Genomic DNA, 21,607 nt, shown 5'->3' with positions numbered 1-21,607 from the left:
TCCGTCTAAGAAATCGTTCCAAATTGGTTAAAAGAAGCTTATTTGCCATAATTGGTTTGTTACAAGGAGCGAAATTTATACTTTTGTACTTTATATGGCGTGTGGGTGGATGATTCTCATAAAAAATTTCAAATTTTTAAAATTTTTTTTTTCATTTTGTTTTATTTCAATGAAACTTTTAATGTTATTACTGCTCCATAAACCTTAAAAGGCAGTCGGAACATTCAGGGCTTTGCCCTGATACGAGCAGTCTTGTTATTTCTCTACACTGTTTAAATTTGCATTTCAAGCTTCCGCAGGAATAATGACATCTTGTTTATTTATTGTTCCGAATTTCGATACGAAAGTAACGGAATATTTGTGCTCGGGGTGGGTTTTTTTTTCTTCAGACAAATTTCTACTTTTTAACTAGCTATTTTTGACGGAATTTTTTTATATCATTCGAAAGGTATTGTTGTCATGAGCTCAAATTTGAAAAAATATTTCACCTGTGATCATTTTTCGTAAAGTTATAGGGGTTTAAAGATTGCCATTTTGGCCAATTTGGGACAATCATATAATTCGCGCTATTAACGCGTAGTCAGTTTTCAAGAACAAATTTTCATGATCACCTATCTCTGGCTGTGAACAAGTCCACAGAACGAGTGAATAAGTTTGAATTTTTTTTACTGCGAAGTTTTACGAAATCATTTTTTTGTTGGCCTAAACTTTTTTGACGGCATTTTTGACCTGTTTTTTTCAAAAAATTTGGTCAAAATGAGTTCTTTGTAGTGTCCTGGGAGAGCTCGGAAAATCAATATGGCCGACTTAAAAAGACCTAGATTCGCCCCTGATGCAGTGTAAGTTTTCCTTGTCCAAAAAGATGAAGAAAGGAGATGAATTGATGATCGCATTATAGGCATAGAATACTACAATGACCTGCTTTTTCATCATTTTTTCTCGAACTTACACCGAATAAAAATTCAATATGAGAGCTCGAAGTTCAAAGTTTTTTGTTTAGCTTTTAAAACTAACCTGCAGTTGAGGAACGAGTTCATCAAAGCAAGGTTTGACCTTTGACCCTTCCTTAGTCGCAGCTCTCTGTGCCTCCAAATAGTTATTTAAATTATCAAGGACAGCTTGACTCTCAATAAGTTCACTTTGCAGACTTTTCTGCGCATCGACAGCCTTTTTAAACCCACTCGTTTTGCTTTCCAAACTTCGGATTTGTTCGTCTAGAGATTTTTTGAGGGTTTCAGTTTCTCGTTTTGTGTCAATGGTGGTTTCTGTGTTGAGATAAGAGCCGGCGGTTTGGAGGATGGAAAACTTGCTTCTCATCGCTTTTAGGTCGGCTAGTTTTTCCTGGAACATTTCCATTTTTTCACCATTTAAAAACTAAGTCTGTTTTTTAGCTAAAAAATATGAAGTAATAACGAAACAAAATTTTGAAATCTACATACTCTGAATCTATTTTTCATCTTAAAAATTTGAAGAAGCAACATAAAAAAACATTTGAATTAAAAAAAAGATTTTTGAATTGATTGAATCATTAAAAAGAGGCCCAAAAATTTATTTTTATCAATAATTTCCTGCAAATATTTGGATTTTTTCGCTTTTATCTGTTTTCAACTGTTAAAGAACAAAGACTAACATGCATGCTTTCGAGATGTTTCTCCGTCGAAGCTTCAATATTTTCACCTCTCGTAGTATTCTGTTCACAATGCTGAACAGCTGTTAAAATTTGTGTTCTCTTTTCCTCGTATATTTTCCAATCTTTTGACAACTTCTTCAATGAAGTTTCTCGTTGAGCAAGAGAATCCTTGACTCGTTTGAGCAACGCTTGAGCTCTTTTGTGATTGGCTGACAGTTTACTTGGCGTGCGATTGGATCGCATTAGCATTTCTGCTTCTGCCATTACGTTTGAGACTTCATTAGCAATTGCGCTCTTTTTGAGCTCCTGGAAAAAAAAACTGGAAAGAAATAAGTCAAGAACAAAGTTAATTCAACAGAAATTATCTTTTGATTTATTTGATGTACAGTTTTTTTAATTATGAGATTCTTCATATTGAGAAAAATAGATAAAAAAATGAAGAGGCCTTGCTGGGGATCGAACCACAGATTGCAACCTACAGCTATTTTTTGTTGAGCAACTTCAACTTCCTGCTGTGATTTGAATTTAGAAGTGTCAATCAGCGAAGTGATAATGGACTCCAGTTCTACACAGGATTGTTCGAGGTCTTCGCTGCAGTCGAAGGCGTCTCTCAACTTTTCTATTCTCTCGCTGATGGCCGGAAGCGCATTTGCTAATTTGGACACACTAAAAAAAAGAAAGCAAATTCAATGCCAAGTCGAAATTTAAGCAAATTAACAATAAAAAGCCAGAAATTTTGAAAAGAGTTTTCCTTGCTCTTTGAAAAATTGGTAGGTTTTGAACAAATCTTCGTAATACAATATGAAAACAGGCTAAAATTCAAAAAAATTGCCTTTTTTGAGGAAAAAAGTTGCAAGAGGACGATGTTGTCATCAAAAAATAATGTAAACACCGAAACAAAAATTCAAAAAAGTTGTTTAAAATTGTTTACTTGTGGTTGAGCCGGATGAGTTTATTGTCCTCTCGTTTGAACTTATCCTCCGACATCCACTGTCTTAGCGCCTGCAATATCTCATTCATTGCATGCAATTCCGCCTGCACGCGTGCAATCTTTTCCTGGTGAGACTGCAGCTGACCAGCCAAATTTTCGAAGCCCTCTTGCGAACTGTTAGAGAATGTCTCGTCTTGTATGCATGTTACGTAACTCGAGCAACTGTCCACTATGGATTGTATTTTTTCGAACCTAAAATTAATTAATCATAAAATAAACAGGAAAAATGCAACTTAAAAATAAACTTAATTATGTAGGCATTCATCTACGTAGCTATTTTTTCATTTCAGTCTTTTAACACAGAGGCAAATTTAAGCGAAGATGAAAAGAGCAGAAATCGCAATCAACGGCGTTGAAAAAGCATTCAGTAAGATTAAACAAGCGGTCACTTAATTAAAAGTACTTCGGTTAATTTATTGTTTTCAAAAAAAAACTCGGATCAATTGAGCAGTCTCCCCCACCCCGCAAAAGCCGCAAAACACTCTTAAAGACCTTTTTAAACTCGAGCAGATGATTGAAATGTATGTAGGTCGTAATCAATTTGCCGACTTTTTAATACGAGTGTCGAGAAAACAGTTTTTGAAAAAAAATTTAAACACTTTTTCATTTTTTCCATTTTTTTTCTTTAGAAGAGCATTGCTTTGAGGTAAACAGTTTACCAGGGTTAGTTCTTTGACATCTTTTTTGGCCACAAAAAGTTACACAATTCTAGTAATATATGCAATTGCACATTTTTCTTCAAACAAATCAGTAGAAAGCCGTTTTAAATTCTTTTTTTGGCGTAATTATTTCTCTCGCTAACTTAGCCGTATGAAAAACATAATCTACTAGTAAATGGTTTGATTGAGTGAGAGCGTTAACGTTTTCAATTTTTTTCCTGAAAAAGATAATTCTTTAAAAACGATTTTGAAGACCGGAAGTTTTATTTAATTTACACTTGTACGTGTTTTTGTCCGCAGTTAGACTTTGTTGTATAGTGGAATGAGCATAAAGTTTGTCAAACGCTAAAAGCTGAATGGTACAGACTTTTTCTATCCTTAAACAGACTTTCAAAAAACACCAAAAAAGTTTGGCAACCCTTTAAATATTTTTTTTATTCGAGTGTATTGTCTTCAAAAAGCGCAAAAAAAATGTTTTTTCAATATTGTTTTTTTTTAAATTAGAAGTTTTCCTAAAGTAAACAGATGCACTTCTGTTCCTATTTTTAGCATACCAGTTTTTTTTTTCAAATAATTAGGCAATTTTCTATAATTACTATTGCGATCGAAACCTATTATTTGCTGTAGTGTCATCAGAAAAATAACAACATTTGAGTTAGTGCATACAAGAGGCATATCTTTGTTATATATTGAAAAAGCAATGGCCTAACAACGGAGGTTTGGGGCACACTAAATCGTATTGGTTAAACACATGAAATTTCAGTGGCATGCTCAAGATATTGTTTGCGATCATTCATAAATCTTTTTAGGGATTTAATTGTTTTTTTTTAAATTGAAATCCATAGCCATATATATTATTAACAGGTTGGAGTGATCAGTTGTGTCAAAATATTTCTCAAAAAAGAAGAAACAGGCATTTCCAAAAAAAAACTTTAAATAATTTTTCAACATTTTTAATTAAATTTCAACATAATTTTTTGGACTGGAACCCAAATTATTCAATTTTTAAAATCTCAGACTTTTTTATGAACACCATTAGTCGCTTCTGAAAAAAAAATTTTTGAAAAAAATTTAAATAGAGCTTTTTGTTTAGATGGTTCTTCAAAACTTTTTCAAACATGGGGGCATGGAGAAAAAACCCGGCCTTGGCCTTCGTTTATAGTAAACAGGGAGTGTTAAATCAGAAGAAAATTTCATAATATAGAACTTGAGCAGACAAAAAAGCAAACAAACGGTAGTTCGACAAATCAAGTTTTCCTATAAAAGTTTTTGAATTCATACATATCAAAAAAAACACCACCCCTTCGGGATTTGAACTCCAGAGTTTTTGGTCCAAACGCACACACTTCACCGTTAAACCATCTGGTAATGAGCCTGCAAATTGTTGAGGTTCTTTCACAAAGGTTTCCTTTTTCATTATCAGAAAACCGATCTACCGAAAACCGATCTACCCTACAACAGCCGGACCCGAATATGAGTGGAAATACTCTACAGAAATCTATGGAAAAGTTTAAAAAGCAAATCTAATTTCTATAGATTTGAAAACAAAATTGTTTACGGGAAAAACGTTTGCGGAAAAACTGAAGAAAACACTGAAATTTAAAAATAACCTTAGTTTCTCTACAAGTGAGTGTTTTCAAGATGTTTAGGAGAATCTTCAGACCTATTTGACAATTCCAACTGTTTGTGTTTTCGATACAACGCGAAAAAAACTATTTCAGGTTTGTTTTCCGCTCTTTGATAATTTCTACTTCTAAAACTTTAGCTCAGATTGCCCTATTAAAATACAAAAAAAAAATTGGCATACATACTAATTACGCTATTTCATACAGATTTAGTCTTCACTTAACATAGTAAAACTAAATATTACACATTAAACATTAAAAGGGAGGCTTAAATGAAATCGGGGAAAGAAAAAAAAAGATGTATATTTCCTCATAAAATAGTGGGTAACTTGTTTTAACAAATATGAAAACGAAAAGCTACCTTTGTCTGTATCTCTCCATCTTCTCTGGGATCCCCTGCAACTCGCTCAAGAACTGGCGCTCCCTGTCCAAAAAGTCCCCCCATCTGTTTTGGTGGGACTGGAACAGCTGTGGTTGGCTCTCTCTCATCTTACTTTTACTAAGCACTTCCAGGGCACGGGATCCGTCTTCGAGATGATGCTGGTTCTCGAAGAACGCCTACAAGTTAAGGAAAAAAACATCTTCGCATGTTCAAAAATGGGGGTTTTCTCATGCATTTTTGAAGCTCTGAATGGCCACAGATCACCCCGATGGTTGCTCAATCAAGGTCCTTACAACTGTCCAAAACTTAGAAATTTTCTATGTTATTTTGCTTTTGAGCTTTCAAATGCTGATTAGTTAGTACCTATCGAGACCCATGAATCCCGTTCCTTTCGAGATTTCCGTTCCATTCTCACATTCCATTCACTATAAACCCATACTTTTTGACAATTTAATGATAATTTATAACTCGAACTTAAGTGTTACGTATTTACAATAAGAGCTCGACCGGAACAAAATCTCAAAAAGTATACCTAAATACAGAATTATTAAAAGTATGAATGCGTTCTGACACGTACACGTATGATTCTTAGACCACTAACCACGTGGTTACTCAGGATGTCTTCGATTGGGGATCCGGCCTTGATGCGACTGGTCTCCTCGTGCAGCTGAGCCTCCCCCTTTGAAATCATCTGGAGGAACAGCCGCTCCTGCGTGGCCACGTCCTCCCGCTCCACCGCCACGCGCAACTCTTCGAACAGATCCTGCGAGCACATCGTAGTGTAGCTTTAAAACTCCGATTGTGGATTTTTATTAATAGCTTACTATATCTACTTTTGGCCGACTGAGCCTTCATTTTTCTTAGAGTGCTTTCGGCGCCTAGTAAGTTTGAGGTGGGAAAAACGCCGAAGCATGCAACACTTTGGTCAAAACTGCCCAAAAAATACCCAAAACGTCAATTTTACAGTTATTTTTCCGAAAATTGTTTGAAAACTCGCCCCTCGCGAAAAACCTAGTTTTGCCCCTGACCTTTTGCATTTGTGGATGGCGAAATTTTTTTGATTTTTGAATTGTTTTCTCAGATTCTGAAACATGAAACTCAAAAAGCAAAACATATTCTGAAAAATCAACAATCGTTTAGACAGGAGCACGTATAAGGTTTCCGTCAATAAAAATACGGACTCGAAATCTGAACAAAAACTAACATTAGAAGACTGTTGTAATTTTCGCGCTTGTTCCACAACTTGTCGTTTCGTCTTCGCGTTCAGAGCCGAGTAGGACGAAATGCTTTCCGACATCCTTTTGTATTCCGACATCCGACTCGTCACCGACTCCAGTTTGTTCTTCGTGGATTTCAACATGAGTGTGTGGTCGTCTCGCGACTGCATAGGCGTCCCACGTGACAACGCGTGTCGGGCTTCGTCAAGCGACGACTCGAACTCGGCTCGCATTTTGTGAAGTCGGGTCGATTCTTGGATTCGCGACTCCATTGTTGTCATTTCTTCAGATAAACGAGACCGGAAAGTCTGAAGAAAAAATCGAATTGGGATCTAAACCGAAGAACCAAAAGGTCGAAAGCAGAAGAGTAGAAAATTGTATTTACATACCTGGTAGTTATTGCGAATAACCACTAGTTCGTTGGAAATCGCTTTCGTATCTAAGCTCTCGTGTTGAGATAACTGACTGATCAGCGACGAAAGGTCTTTGAGATCCGAGTCCAAATTTTCCGAATTATTCAACTCCTAAAATTTGAAATAGACAAATTTGTGATTTCGAAGAAAGGAAACGAGGCTAAGTTTTTTTATAAAGAAAGAAAAACTGAAAACTTAAAGCCAGAACACAAATTTTTATGTGGGTTCTTGTAAAATTGGCAGACAGTTTTGATTCGTTTTGAATAAATATCAAAAAAAAATCAGCTTTCCGTTTTCGTCGGTGTAAATTTTCATTAGTGATAATAAAAAAGAATTTCCAACAGGAACAGTTGTTTTAACCGGGATTCAACCAACATTTGAGGTGGAAAAAAGATCGTTTTTGTTCCTATCAGCTGAGATTTCCTCATTAAATTGATGTTAATTATTCATGCATCTCGAAGACAAAAGCGAAGCCATGTTTTATGATAGCAAATTGCCAAATTCATTGTCAAAAGTGAACTGGGAAAAATCCAAATATGGTATTGTTTGTGCAATTGGCTTTTTTCCTGCAAATTCGGATGTTTTTGATATGATAAATTTGAAACTGATGACTCGCAAGCAAATACTATTAATATTCAAGGCATATAATCAATTAAATAAATTTTGGAAAAAGGAAGGTTTCAGATAACAACGAAAACTGTCTTCAAAAACTATGGCGTAACAAAAAAAGACACTTCTCATTTTTTCCGTAAATGTTTTATCCCGAAAATGAATTAATCAAGAAAAAGCATATTATTGTGCATTTATAAGGAGAAAGCGTATAAATTATTTATACAAAAAAGATCATTTTTTGGCAGGTTTTTGGGGGCCTTTATTTTGTAACTTATCAATAGCAAAAGATGTACCTGGAGTTTGCGTCTAAAAGTTTCAAGTTGGTTCAACTCTAGTCCCTTTTCAATTTCACCGAACAATTCTCGACAGCGCGAGATCCACAGTTGAACTGACTGTGTTCTCTGCTCGTAATTCTGGACCAAATCAACGGCAGTTATCGAGTCCTCGATCTCAGCTGCTACTCTGGTTTTGACGTCTAAGATGTCGTCTTTCAGCTTGCGAAGTCTGGATACTATTTTGGACTTTTGGTCGTCTGAGACCTGAGGCACGATTAGTTGACAGAGTCTGTTAAGTGACTTAAACTGTTCCTCAACATCAGGTAGATCCAGTTCCAATTCCTGTAAAAATTAAAATCTAAGTCAATTTTTTATTGGTTATATGTCATTTTCAAACACAGAGGGAAAACGGAGCTTCGGACCATTTGCGATACAACACAAAAGCTAAAAAAAAACATAAGAAGTCGAAAAAAAGAGAAAATTTAAAGAAAAACCAAGAAAGCCATGAAAAATTGTTGAATAAAAAAAAATATAGGGTATACAAAAAGTTTTCGCAGCCTATGTTCGCAGTTTAAGCTGGAAGTGCGCGTTTTTTGTGAAATTTTTATGCTGATGCCGGACGAAATGCGTAAATTCAACAATTGGACTTTGCCCATAACCTTACTGTCCCAAGGACATGAAGTTTCTCTTACAAAAAATAAAGGAGTCAAAATTTTGCAGTTGGTTCTTTCGATTAAATTTTTCATAATAGATGTGAAACGGTAGTTTTTATGAAAACTCAAAAAAGTTTTAGAAAAAAATTCAAAAAATCAAATTTTTGACTTTCTGAAATCTAAAGTAGAGAAAATTCCCCATATTGGAATTCTCGATTCAGCATTGAATCTCAAAACTGGTACGGCAATTTTGGAAAAAAATCAAAACGCTTCCAAGATACTGTCGAAAATTTATATTTCTGATTTTTTTTGAAAACCAAAAGCTTTTTCTATAAAAAATTGTGCACGAAAAATGTTTTTCATGGTTTACTACCCAATAACAAAGCTAAACTTTCGACATTCAACACCCTGTTTTTTACAATCAACCCTATGGTATCAGATTTGGCAAGATAGTTATCAAGATAACTCCAAAAAACGGTCAACAAATCAAAAACTTGTAATATGCATTTTCGACTGAACCCAAAAATTCAAATTTTAAAGGATATTTCTCGAAAAATTCAAAAAGTTTCAAAATCTGGTCAAAAATTCAAAATCTATATATTTTAACAAAGGTATATAAATTCTTAATTAAAAATGTGGGCGTAGTCGCGTATGCAAACAAGCTCCGCAACATCCGTTTTTTAAATTTAACTCAAAGTCTCAGATTTGAGAGGGTATTTTTGGTAAAATTTATAAATTTATGCATATGCAGGAGAGTATTTCACTCCAGTTTTTTTCATTGAAACTAAAATTTGAAATTTGGGAGGGTTGTTTACGAAAAATTGAAAAAAATCAAATGTATGGATCAAATAATCCCCCACATAGACTTTTTCGAAGGCTGTAGATAGAGGGGTAAAGTAAACAGAGACTAGGGGAATATGCATACATGCAGACACACAGGGGAGCAGGCAGTCTTTTCACTGTTATCCCTTTCAGCACAAAATAAAATTTGTGATGTGGCAACTAAGCCGACAAAACGCGAGCAGATAAAAAAGTCTGACAAATCAATCAGTCCCATAAAACGAAAGTCCGACAAATCAACTTTCCGATAACTTCGGTATGAGGGAACCTGGATGTTTTTAGGATTCAATAATAAAGCAAATTGAAAATTTGTAAGAAAAGTTTTTAACGGAAAAAAAGTTTAGTTGCCGATTACAAGACACTTGCTTTTGCAAGTCTAAATTAATCTACCGGTTTTCAGATGCCGGATTTTGGAGTGAGCTCTTCCTTTTTTGTCAAAAATTTTTTGATCTATCGGATATTCGCTAAAACTTCGAAAAGTTTTCTGAAAGTTTGTCCCTATGTTCGGAAAATGCAGGATCTTACTACCGTAAGGTTTACCGAAGAATATTTTAAAATTTTACTCAACATTCGGGATGAAAAAAATGCGGGTTTTATTGCAAAGCCAAAAAGGTCTACGCTCCTGTAATCCTGGAACCGTATAAATAGCGGATGATGATATTGACACTCTTGCTCTAGCACCAAATAAAAAACATGACTTTTAAAATGCGCATTTTAGTTATGATTTTTATTGGTAATATTTTTTCATTTTGTTTGTTGTTTGATTTTTTTGTATATTTTTTGATCAAATTTCATATATTGTTACTGAATATAATGGACGGTACCTTCAGTTGATCCTGCCTGGCGATGATATCTGTGAGGTTGCATTTTACTCTGCAGCTGGTCCCGCTGTTACTTGTAGTTGTAGTTGTACCATGTTGTAGAACTTTTCTCGCTTCGCTTACCCACTTATTACATTTGGAGATATCTTCTTCAAACTTCCTCAATTGTTGAACTTTCTGCAAATTAAAAAAAGCAATTCAATTCTATTATACAAGTAAGAAAAAAAATTCAATTAGTTGCTGAGGCTCGATTTAAACACAAAATGGGGGGGGGGGGGGGTGTTTTCATGACCGAAGAATCAAATATGCAAAACTTTTCAACTAATCAATGTCCTTTAAACTGCCCAAAACTGTCTGATTTTCAAGCTTATTTAAGTCATCGCTCATCTAGAAAAAAATTTTGTGACACTTAGTGACAAAATGACAAAAATTTAGGAAGTTTTTAATTAATTAGGGTTTAATTCTTTAGGTCATCACTGTGTTTTTTTTATTTTACGAGGGGTCAAGGACACTGGTTTAAAACCCATCACTTTTTTTCACCAAAACACCTAAACATTTAAGGAGTGTGGTTCACTTAAGATCCAACTACTTATAGCTGACCATACCATTTTGTCGCCGAAGTTGGCCTTGACTGTGTCTGCGATCTCCTTCCATCTGGAGTTGATGGCAAGCACCTGTTTCTTCAACTTCTCCCTTGTCTTGTCATCCGCACCCTCTATTAGAAAGTTGCCACTCTCATTCACTATGGTGTGTATGCCAGCCCAGTGGTGGAAGTCTTGGAAAAAATCCTGAAAGGAAAAAAAAAGTCAATCCAGTGTTACCACCCCGCCCCCCCCAAAAGAAAAAAACTGGTTAAAATCAATCACTCCAATATCTAAGCTGGACTCAATTGCCCAGGTCTGCATGTAAAATAGTTATTTCTGTTGTGTTAAAAAATTCCAAGTTAGGACTATATCAATAAATCTATTTCTCTTCACATAAAACCCTTGGGTTCTTTGAAGGGTTTGAACTTTGTTCCAATTGTTTTCGAACTTGAGTTCAGTCGCTTTCTGTCAGCTATGCTTCTTTTCAATTTATTTTGACCGTTGAACGGTCAAAAGAGAAGAAAATCTTCATAAAACGTTTCATGAAAAACATGATCAAAGTGTTCAATTGTTTCATCAATTATTAGATTTGGCAAACAGAATAAATTTTCCTGGAAATTCGTTCTTCAAAAAAACTGCAGTATACAACCTCTATGAAACCTCTAATGAAAAAGAGTTTAACAGCTCATCAACTTCAAATCTCATCAAATTCGCAGAGACTGATTTCAGTTGCAGACCACCAATAAGTGTCAGTTGAAAAACTCGAACGAATTTTTTTTACTGTCATATAGTATTAAGTTGAAGCCAGAGTTTTAAAACTTCTTTATAGATTTAAGGCCTTCTTTGTAGCTCAGCATCAACATTGAAACATCTCGACTAGATCAAAGGGGACTGCTCTTACTAAAAAGAGGAAGAAAACTGAAAGTTCCTACTACAGTGCTGATTTAAATTATCCGGACAAAATGAACAAAACATGAGTTTTCAAACACGTTTTTATCAAATTGGGTTAAGATTAGACAAAAAAATGAGGAGAAAAAAGTTGCTAAGAATTTCATCAGAATTAATATGGTGCAAATTTGTCTCCGAAAATCTCAACCAAAATTTTACCCCAAAGTGGGTCATTTTTTTTTCTTCAATTAATCAAGAATTACGCTGAAACTACTTGGTTAATTGATAAGAAAATTAAATCACAAGAAGCCTCTTACACAACCCAACAAAATTTAAGAAGAGTTAATTCTCCAAAAATTTGCGCAAATTGTTTAAAATTTGTTTATAAACAGAGGTTCTGGGTTTTATATAGTAAAAATTACTTTTATTGACTATCAAATAGAAAATTTTTCTCTTATACTAGTTTTTGGAAAATTAACCCTTCTTAAACTTTGTTGGGCTGTGTAAGAGGCTTCTTGTGATATAATTTTTTTATAAATTAACAAAATAGTTTCAGCGTAATTTTTGATTATTTGAAAAAAATCAAAGTGACCCATTTTTGGGGTAAAATTTTGGTTGAGAATTTCAGAGAAAAAAAAATAACACCATATTAATTCTGAGGAATTTCTGTTCTTTTCTTGTCTAATCTTAACCCAATTTGGGAAAAAACTCGTTTGAAAATTCAAGTTTTGTTCGTTTTGTCCGGATAATTTAAATCTGCACTGTATCTCTTCTATCATTGATCAAGAGCTTTTTGAAAGCTGAGGGCACCCTGAGCATTGAAATTCTTCAGATTTATACAAATTTTAGCCACCGGTTGCCTGTTAAATTGTCGAAATTTGTAAAATATTAAGTGATAAATTATGAAAAAAAAATGCCTGCCTCAATTCAGTTTGGAACAATTTTTTTCTTGGCGCTTACAATTTAATACGACAAAATTGATCGCCACGACAAAGAATTACCACAAGTACACATCTATTTGATTTTGAGCCATGCATGGGCAACAAAATTTTTCAGGCTGTATTAAAATTTCCTTCAAAGGTTGCAATCAGTTAAAATGTGGAGCAATGTCTGAGGAAAAACCAACTCGAATATGAAATGATAAACTTTACAAAATTTGAGCAAATCAATTCTGGCAAGCTTCAAGTTGACATTTGGGTTATATGGACAGAATCTCTTTTTTCTCAGAAACACTTCGAAAAAAAAAATTATTAGCGTAAGTTATATACGAGCTTTGCATGAAAAAATTGTTAACTTGCTTCTAAGATATAGTAGTTTGTTTCTATCTTGTTTATGCTAATTGAGTAATTAGTTACGGTATTTTGATGCCCAATCACGCATTCAAAATATTTTCGAACTGCCGGAAAAAAAGAGCATTTACAACACAAAAATGAATGCCAAAGTTCAAAAGATATAATAAGTTTCTTTAAATAGACTTTGAAAAACCATACTTCTAAAACTTGTTTCAGCTCGAAGGAAGTTGTAAGGATCTCGTTAGATTTATTTTGAAATGCTCATAATCAAACAAAACACATTTTTGGTTTAACTAAAGTAGAAGTCTTTAATCAACTCTGTAAAAATTGAATTCGGTTGAAAAAGTGATCGGCTAGAAAAAAAGCCCTTTTGCCAATTTTACTAATAAAACAATTTTTCTGTGGGCCATAATAAAGAATTCAAGCTATAAAAAACTCCATTTACTACCTTCTCATAAAAAAACTAAACATGGAAATTTTGCACAAAAATTATCCAAGAAACTTCAATTTTTTGAAAGAGAGTTGATGAAAATTTTGAAACAAACTTACTACAATTTCATCTGAAAAATTGGTGATTGAATCAATTCTTACCCGCTGCCTCCTTATTAGTAATACCAAAAAGAACGAGTAATATTGGACTCGGTGGCGAAACTGAACTTCACACCACTTGCGATACAAAATGAAAAATTATACAATCAATTGAATTCTGTTGAAGAAACCGTACGGTAAAAAAATCAAAAAACATGTTTGCAATTGTAAAGAAAAATAAGTTTCCCAAAGAAAAAAACAAGTACTCGGCTGTTCTTTTTCATAATTTCTAGATATAAACGGTAAGAAAAACTATGAAATCTTAGAAACGATAAAAACAGATCTTGAAATCAAACAAACTACATTACCTAAAGAATCAGTTGAGGACTATACATACGCGAGGCTTGCGATAAACTAGGACTAAAAAAAAGAAAAATTGGAACACTAAATATTTAAGAAGCTTGGACGCAAAAATTCCCAACTTTTGCCACAATACAGGCTTGCCGAAAATCTACAAAGCTTTTCAATCCTTTTAAATTACCCAAATTAAGAAAACTTATCAAATATGAAATTATTACGAACTGATCAGAAGGTTGATTCTTGTTAACAGGAAACAGATCACAATTCAAAAAGACACCAGTTACTGACAGGAAAAAGACAGTAACAATCACAATTATGAGTCTCGTGGACACTTGCCAAAAACTTCGAATTTAAAACAATCCAATCAAACTTAAAACAATCCAATCCAAGCAAAAAAACCTAATATATGAAGAGAGTTAAGGCGCTTAAAGCTAAAAACTAAGTCAAAATACACAAAACGAAAAATAAGCAGAAGCCGTACAGCCGAAAAACAGATTTCCAGTTCCATTTTTTCTTCACTAAAAATAGGTCTGATGAACATGAAATCAAAGACCTAAAAATTATAAAAAACGTAAAATCAAACAGCTAAAATTTGAATTAGAAAAACAGGACCAATTTGTTTGGAACGTAGTTTTTGATTTAATAGCTCTTAAATCTTACTGACTCAGTGTTTTTCGCTGAAAAGGGTTATCACTATGGAATATAGGATACCAAGTTCTTGAACACTAAAAGAAATTTTTTTTTTGCAAAAATCGAAACATTAAACCATGAAGGTAAAACATAAACTCAAAAAACACAATAAATAAGGAATGCATTTCAAACGAAAGAGATTATGAAATTTATTCTTTTTAAAGAAATCTGTCTCCGTAAAAAAGAACAAAAAAATATTTACTCAAACTAAAAGAAAAAAAACTAGGTAAATAACCCGACAGAATTGGAGCCAAAACCAAAAAAGCTGAAAGCTCCAACTACCAAAAACGATCATTCTGTGAACAACATTTTTTAAGAGAAGAATGCAGCACCCGGTTGCAATAGCATTCCTTATCGCAATGGGTAAAAGAACGGTCGTTAAAAATTTGCATTTTCAGTTTTTTTATTTACTCTTCCTAGAAATTCGCAATATCTCAACAGATACTTTGTCGGAATTTTTCGAACGGCTACTCAAAAATACTTAGCAGGAAGCAAAAAGGCATTTAACACCATTTTAGGACAATTTCTTGCACAGGACATTATAAAAATTTTTATAAGTGTCCTCAAAATCATAATTTACTACAGTCCAACCTGAAAAAGTGGCAGCTAGTCAATTTAAATCAAGAAAGTTTGTATCAAGTCAAAGGCTTGAAAGTTCGATCTGCCTTTAATTAGTCTCAAATCGTTTTTCTTTAAAAGTTATGACAAAATTTGAATTTTAGACTAAATATACTAAATGGGAAACATTTATTTGGGAAACTTGTTAGTTTTATGCGGTATGTATATGCGGTAAAAATCTATGAAGTTGCCTAAAAAAAAACTCAAAATATGCGCAAAAAAAATTCAGTTGTTCAGCTATTACATTCATATTCAGTTTGAAGTACAGAAACAAAACTTAAAAATTAATTTATGACCTAATTTTCAAACAATTTTTTGTCGTTATTGCAATAAAATCAAAAAAATTGCTTCAACCTCTGCTAAAGTGAAAAAGGAACGCATATTTGAGCGCCAAATCGGATGATTTGGGCATGATGTCCTAGTAGCAATGTCGATGATAGCTTTTGCTAGATTCTCCATGATGTATGGGTTACTGGCTCACTGAAATTTTCTTGCCTTTTTGGACCAAGTTTGAAATTTTGCCTCAGGAACATATTCAATTTTTGAAATGCTGAGGTTTAGTAGTTGGTTGTAAAATGGACAAACTTTTGGTCTGGTTAAAACACACAACATCAATCATGAATTCCAATCAGGGGTGCATTCCTCTAGCAGGGCAAAAATGTTATTCGTGTTTTCCGATCAATTTTACTGCCGCTTCCGAAATTTTATTAACAAAATTTGACAACCGCATTTTAAGGATGTTGTCAAAAATATTTTGAGGAATGCAGCTGAAAATTGAGAAATCATCCAAATTCTTCATTTTCAAAGAGCAAGTTTCAGTTTTTCTAGAGTTGAATAAGCAAATTTCCAAGTTCCAAATTTGACTGAAACATGTCCAGAGAATCTTCAAAAAACTCTTAATTGGAAGACAGAAAACGCACGTTTATGCATGTTTCAGGTCTTGCCCCAACATATTTTGATATAAAAACCAGTTATAAAGTATTTGGTTTTTTTTAAATCAAAATTCATTTTTTTTAATACACCAGGAATCTGGGGATTCCGTTAATCCGATAATCAGGAAGTGGGTATACTCGATTGATTCTGCCTTTGCCTGCGGAAGGTATTCTGATTGTAGGTCAAAATCGCCCTGTTAATGGTAGAATCAACGCTGACGCTGAGTTTCTAGATGGCATAACGCACCAAAAGTGAAACACCAAAGTTTTGAGTTAGACTGCAAACGAAGACAAGACTGCTCGTATCAGGGTGAAGCCCTGAAGGTTCCGACTGCCTTTTAAAGTCTTTAGAGCAGTATCAACATGGAAAAATTAAAAGCAATAAAATAAAATGAAACTTTTTTTTATAAATTGAGATTTTTTTCGTGAAAATCATCCCCCAAACACCATATAAAGTACGAAGTGATAGATTTAGCCCCTAATAACAAATCAATTATGGCGATTAAGCTTCCTTCAACCAGTTTGGAACGAATTTTCTGAAAAAAGTCTTAATTAATGTAAAGCATTTTATACGTTGGTTTTTGATAGAGCTCCTATATTTTCTTTTGTCTTTATAAAAGTCGACTAACCAAGCAAATATACCTCTGGAGTGCAATTATACATGAAAAGTTTTGAAGATTTTGTATTTCTTTCAAAAAATAGTTGAAATTAAGGTGTGAACAATCTCCACCCTAAATTTACCAAGTGATCACCCGGGTCTCGGTAGAACTCAAATTTCATATTAAAAATTCATATAACTAAAAACATAAATATTGTATACATTTTCCAAGATTATCACTAAAACATAGATATGGTATAAATTTTCTAAGAAATTAAATCTTCCTTAGGTTTCATGCATGTGTTTAATGCCTAAACCAGGAACAAATCAGTTTCTTCAGTTTCAATGTATGTTGATAACTGGACTGGTAAAACGAAAACAAAATGTATTACATCCTGTATTTAAGATACGCACCAGCGCTTTCTATGTCCAGCGCCATAATCAAAAAGTGGATATTTTTTGACTCGCATACTAAGAACTTACTTGAATGTCCAAGAGAATGGGGTATCTTTTTGAAAGAGAAATTATTTAATTAGATGAGAAAAATTTTTCTAGCGTAATCATTCAGTGTGATTGAATAATTTAAAATATCCGACTTCTATGAAAGGGAGACTTGATTTGGTTCAACAGAAATCTTTAGCCAAACTATAAACTTTTTCAGAGGGTGGCGTCTAGTTTTGTTTCGATAAAAATATTTCAATTTTTTTTTGTTTCTTTTTGTATATGTTTCTTCAAAAATGAGAAACTCATAACTGAAAGATAGTAGAAAAAAATTGGCTCACTGCTGAAACTGACGATTCGGACGCCGAGTTCTCAAGTTGGGGACGGGTGGCCTTGAGAATATCCAGGCACTGCTTCATGTATCCTTTGAGATCTTCGGCTGAAGTGTTGAACCTGCTCCACGTGTCTCTCACTTCAGTCAACATGACCCCCGTTGCCTTCAGTTCTACCTGGATATTGTCCAGGGTCGAGAGAAGCGACCGCAGTCTGGATTCAGGGGAGGGACCTGGATTATTCAAGAAAAAACTAAAATTTCTTTAATCTGAGTAATTACGGAAGATATCATTTAGCATTCTCCGACTTGTCCTGAGCTCACACTTTAAAAGATATTTCACCTGTGATTTTTTTGTAAGACTATGGCGGTTAAAAATTGCCAGTTTGGCCGATTTGGGTTCATTAACGCGCGTATAGCGTGTTTCGTGCAGCGCGTAAATAAAGATTTGATCCGTCCTACATGTAGTTACGAACTGAATCGAGGCATGTTATTTGGTCGATTTGCATTACGAGGCCAAACTGTGCATTCTCTGCATTGTGAGCGGAATAAGCAACAGGCCAAAATCAGATTTGTCGCGGAATCCGCAACATTGCTACTTTTCTTTGATCTTCTGTGCTGTTGTACCGCTCAAAATTGCTCGAAAAATAAGCAAATTTGCGGAATCCGCAACTGTATTTGCGGAATCCAGAACAGTTTGTTGAATCCACAAATAAATGATAAAACAATTGCATCGTTAAATTGAGCTGTTGCGGAATCCGCATTTGTAAGTGGAATCCGCAAATTGTAATTGGAATCCGCACTTTGTTTGCGGATTCCTTTTATATATATTTATATGTGTAGTAGCCTTTGAAATTATATCTTTTAAATACATGATTTGATTTCACTAGAATAGAAATTTACTAGAAAAGAAATTTACTAGAAAAGATCAGTGTTTGGGATTAATGAAATCCCAATTATTGACCAGTATTTGGGATCGATGAAATCCCAAATACTGAACTAATTCGACGATTTGCTATGCGTTGGGTTTCTAATCACTCTCAACCCAATGACTCCAAATAATGGATATATTACATATTTATTCTAAATTATTCCAGTTTTTGGATTCCATCAATCCCAAATACTGACCAGTATTTGGGATCGATGGAATCCCAAATACTGACCTAATTTGGCGATATGCTGTATGTTGTGTTTCCATACACTCTCAACGCAATGACTACAATTACTGCATTTATTCGGCTATATGTTTCCAAAATCAGTATTTGGGATTGACCCAATACCAAATACTGACCTAATTTGTCGATATGATGTGTGTTCCATACACTCTCAACTCAATGACTCCAAAAATTGAAATTATTCGGTGTTGTGTTTCCAAAATACTAAAAGATGACATCCACCGATTTAGGTAACCAATTTTTTAAGACTTGTTTGTGGATTCCGCTCACAATGGTTAAGTCTTTGCTTTTAAATTCTGCATTGCTAGAGATAAGAATTCCAGCTAAGCTTTTAATTGTTCATATGCAAGTTCAGTTTTGAACAAAATTCGGAACCCACTCACTGTTTGCGGAATCCACTTACACTTGCGGAATCCATAACAACTAGCTATTATTGCTTGTTGCGAAATCTGCATCAAAACAAATATGCCGACAAAATTAACGTTACAGGTAATTGTATGCGGAATTCATTGAAATCTTATTTGTGGAATCCACTCACGTTTTGGAACAAATTTTAAGACTTGTCTATGGAATCCAGGAACATACAGACACAAAATTGTCCTCCTATCCAGTGCACAGTTTGGCCTCGTAATGTAATACTTTGCTATTTGCAAAAATTTTATTTTTTTATATAGCGTGAAGAGTGTTCTGAAAAAATCTTCCGACTTGAAAGGCAGTCGAACAATCACAACCTCTCCCTAATATGAGCAGTCTTGTTTTCTTTTGCCAGGCCAATTTTGACTTAACTAGCCGTTTTTGACGAAACTTTTTTATCATCCAAAAGTTAAGGATGTCCTGAGCTCAAAATTGCAAAACACCCCACCTTTGATCACATTTCATAAATTTATATAGGTTTAGTCAATCTCGGGATGATTTGCGCGCAATATATTTTGTGTTATTAAGAAGAAAGCGGCAATGTAATCCGTCTCAGAAATCGTTCTAAGCAGAACTGAAGTGCACTTAGAAATTTGGATTTGACAAGGATGATTTATTTAGATTAAACAAACACGCCTGGCATCATTTTGGATTGATTTTAGATCAGATTTAAATCACCACTAAATTTTTTTCTAGATTACCAATAATATCCTGAATTTTAGTGGACCTCACTTTTAACTTAGAACAATTATTGTACTCAATAAATTTCCTGTGACTAAATCTATCTACCTAAAGGTTATGAATTTTTCTCGGTAAATTTGCACTATTTTTCCTTAACTTTAGAACCAATATACCAATATGTTTCTAGAGTGCTAGTGAAAAAAAGTCACAAAAAGTGGAACTGAAAAAATTAAATTGATGTTTTTAGCACTTTAATTCCAATTCAAGCAAAAATCAAATATATGCGTCTTTTTTGATAGAACATTTTACAGTTTAAGGCAGCAATCTGAAGAAAATAGACAATATTGAAACTGTTGTAGGCAAGAAAGAGACTTTTAAGGCACCAAAGAGATTTTAAAAATGGCGGATTTAGCGCTTGATCTCAAAAAGTATGACTCTGTCTGTAATCATTTTATCATTTTATAATTTTTTAAATTTGATATTTAAGACAGTTACCTACTTTTTTTCTAATAAAATGAGCGTATCAGGTAGGGCGATAACAAAGAAGCAAGAAAAAAAAACATTTGAGTAAAAAAACTAATTTAAAAAGACAATATATTAGAAAAACCTAAAATCAAGCAAATGATTTTTACCGGAAAAACAATAGGTTTAAAATGCCACTTTTTTCAAACAGGAGTTTCTTCAGAAACTAATTTATTATTTTTGATCATTCAAGCGGCACGTGTGCAATGGCTAGTACAATAGAGTCGACGCTAAAATGTAAATATGCGTCTTTTCCTATTGAACTATTTTTCGGCAATTAATTTATTTTCAACTAGTCAGCTTCGAGCAATTTTCTTTTAAATATTTTTTTAAATTTGAGGTTCAATATTTTGGGCGGAATAAGAAAAAAGACCTGTTAAATTCTGGTAACTTCCCAAATGGCATAATTCCCAAATGGCATAAAAATTGAAACTTTTCCCTAATGGCATAAATTTCAAGTTTTCATTGTAATTTAAACATTTTTTTGTCAATTTCTAATTCTAACATTTTGCCAGGAACGAAAGCATGTGAACAAGATTTGGAATTAATTGCTTCCAAACAATTTTACGCAACAAAATTTGTCGAAAAAATTGACCACAATAAGCTTATTAATAACCGCAAGCTTATACTTCTTGCTTTTATAAAAAATTCTACAACTTTTTCAAGATAAAATGTCAATCAACATTTGAATTGACAATTTGACTAATTTTCTCACATTGTTCACGAAAAGATTGTTCTCGATTTTTTCAATGCAACTGTTGCATGAAATTTATGCCATTTGGGACATTTTTAATTTTTATGCCATTTGGGAATTATGCCATTTGAGACGTAATCCTTTTTCTTGGCTTTTTAACGAGTTTTTCAGATAGCGCGACGTTTTATTGTAAATAACGAGAAATTTACAAACCTTTTACCCCATTCGTTGCATGTGTGGCCAAAAACTGTTCAACTTCATTTTTTACAGTTTCACAAGCCTGAGGGAAATTTCTCGTAACACAAAACTCATTGTAGTCTTTCAGCAGAATGTTCACAGCGTCTAAAGTGCCGTACTTAATACTCCACACTTGCAGTTTAGATTCGGCCGACATAACCATCTGCTGAATGGAATCTTCCAGTAATGCATGTTCGCCCATCATGCAAAGTTCCAGGAACTGTAAAACCCAAAAACCAAATAACTTCTCTTGAGATGTGTTCTGGTTAGATCTTTGAGTTAATTGTAAAATCGAATGAAAACTCGGTTGAACTTAATAACTTGCACAATTTCTTGCTTGTTTTAAAACAACAATGAGCAATTTAAAATTTGAACGAGGACCAAATCTAGTTTCGCAAATCATCAAGATATAGTTTTCAAAAAAAATAAATTCTGCGAGTGGTTATACTGGTTTTTGAAGGCTTTCAATTTTCAAAAAAAAGTCTTCAATTTTTTTCTTGGTGG

The 21,607-nt window shown here is 33.7% G+C and overlaps 1 protein-coding gene across 1 annotated transcript; it reads right to left on the bottom strand.

Annotated features, from left to right (window-relative positions):
* Window positions 1-2,557: 2,557 nt before the first annotated feature.
* LOC134848113 (nesprin-1-like) lies at window positions 2,558-21,305 on the bottom strand. Its single transcript, XM_063865459.1, has 10 exons — window positions 21,080-21,305; window positions 17,391-17,614; window positions 10,724-10,906; window positions 10,122-10,295; window positions 7,823-8,146; window positions 6,894-7,028; window positions 6,492-6,812; window positions 5,889-6,050; window positions 5,267-5,463; window positions 2,558-2,813 (listed from the first exon to the last, which is right to left on the bottom strand). Exons 1-10 carry the CDS (start codon window positions 21,303-21,305, stop codon window positions 2,558-2,560), a joined length of 2,202 nt encoding a protein of 733 aa, XP_063721529.1.
* Between the last annotated feature and the right edge of the window lie 302 nt (window positions 21,306-21,607).

This window comes from Symsagittifera roscoffensis, chromosome 6 (assembly GCF_963678635.1).
Source record: "Symsagittifera roscoffensis chromosome 6, txSymRosc1.1, whole genome shotgun sequence".
In the NCBI taxonomy this organism is placed as follows: Eukaryota; Metazoa; Xenacoelomorpha; order Acoela; family Convolutidae; genus Symsagittifera; species Symsagittifera roscoffensis.
The sequence above is the reverse complement of the archived record's forward strand: the minus strand, read 5'-3'. Positions and strand labels throughout refer to the sequence as shown.

Bases quoted from the DNA above. Each gene is read 5' to 3' on its own strand.
- LOC134848113 (XM_063865459.1), bottom strand. From the start codon at position 21,305: ATGGGCGAACATGCATTACTGGAAGATTCCATTCAGCAGATGGTTATG. The intron at 17,615-21,079 runs GTTTGTAAATTT...TGAATAATCCAG, and splicing joins TGCAACGAATGGGGTAAAAG to GTCCCTCCCCTGAATCCAGA. The intron at 2,814-5,266 runs GTAGCTTTTCGT...AATTAATTTTAG, and splicing joins ATGGAGAGATACAGACAAAG to GTTCGAAAAAATACAATCCA.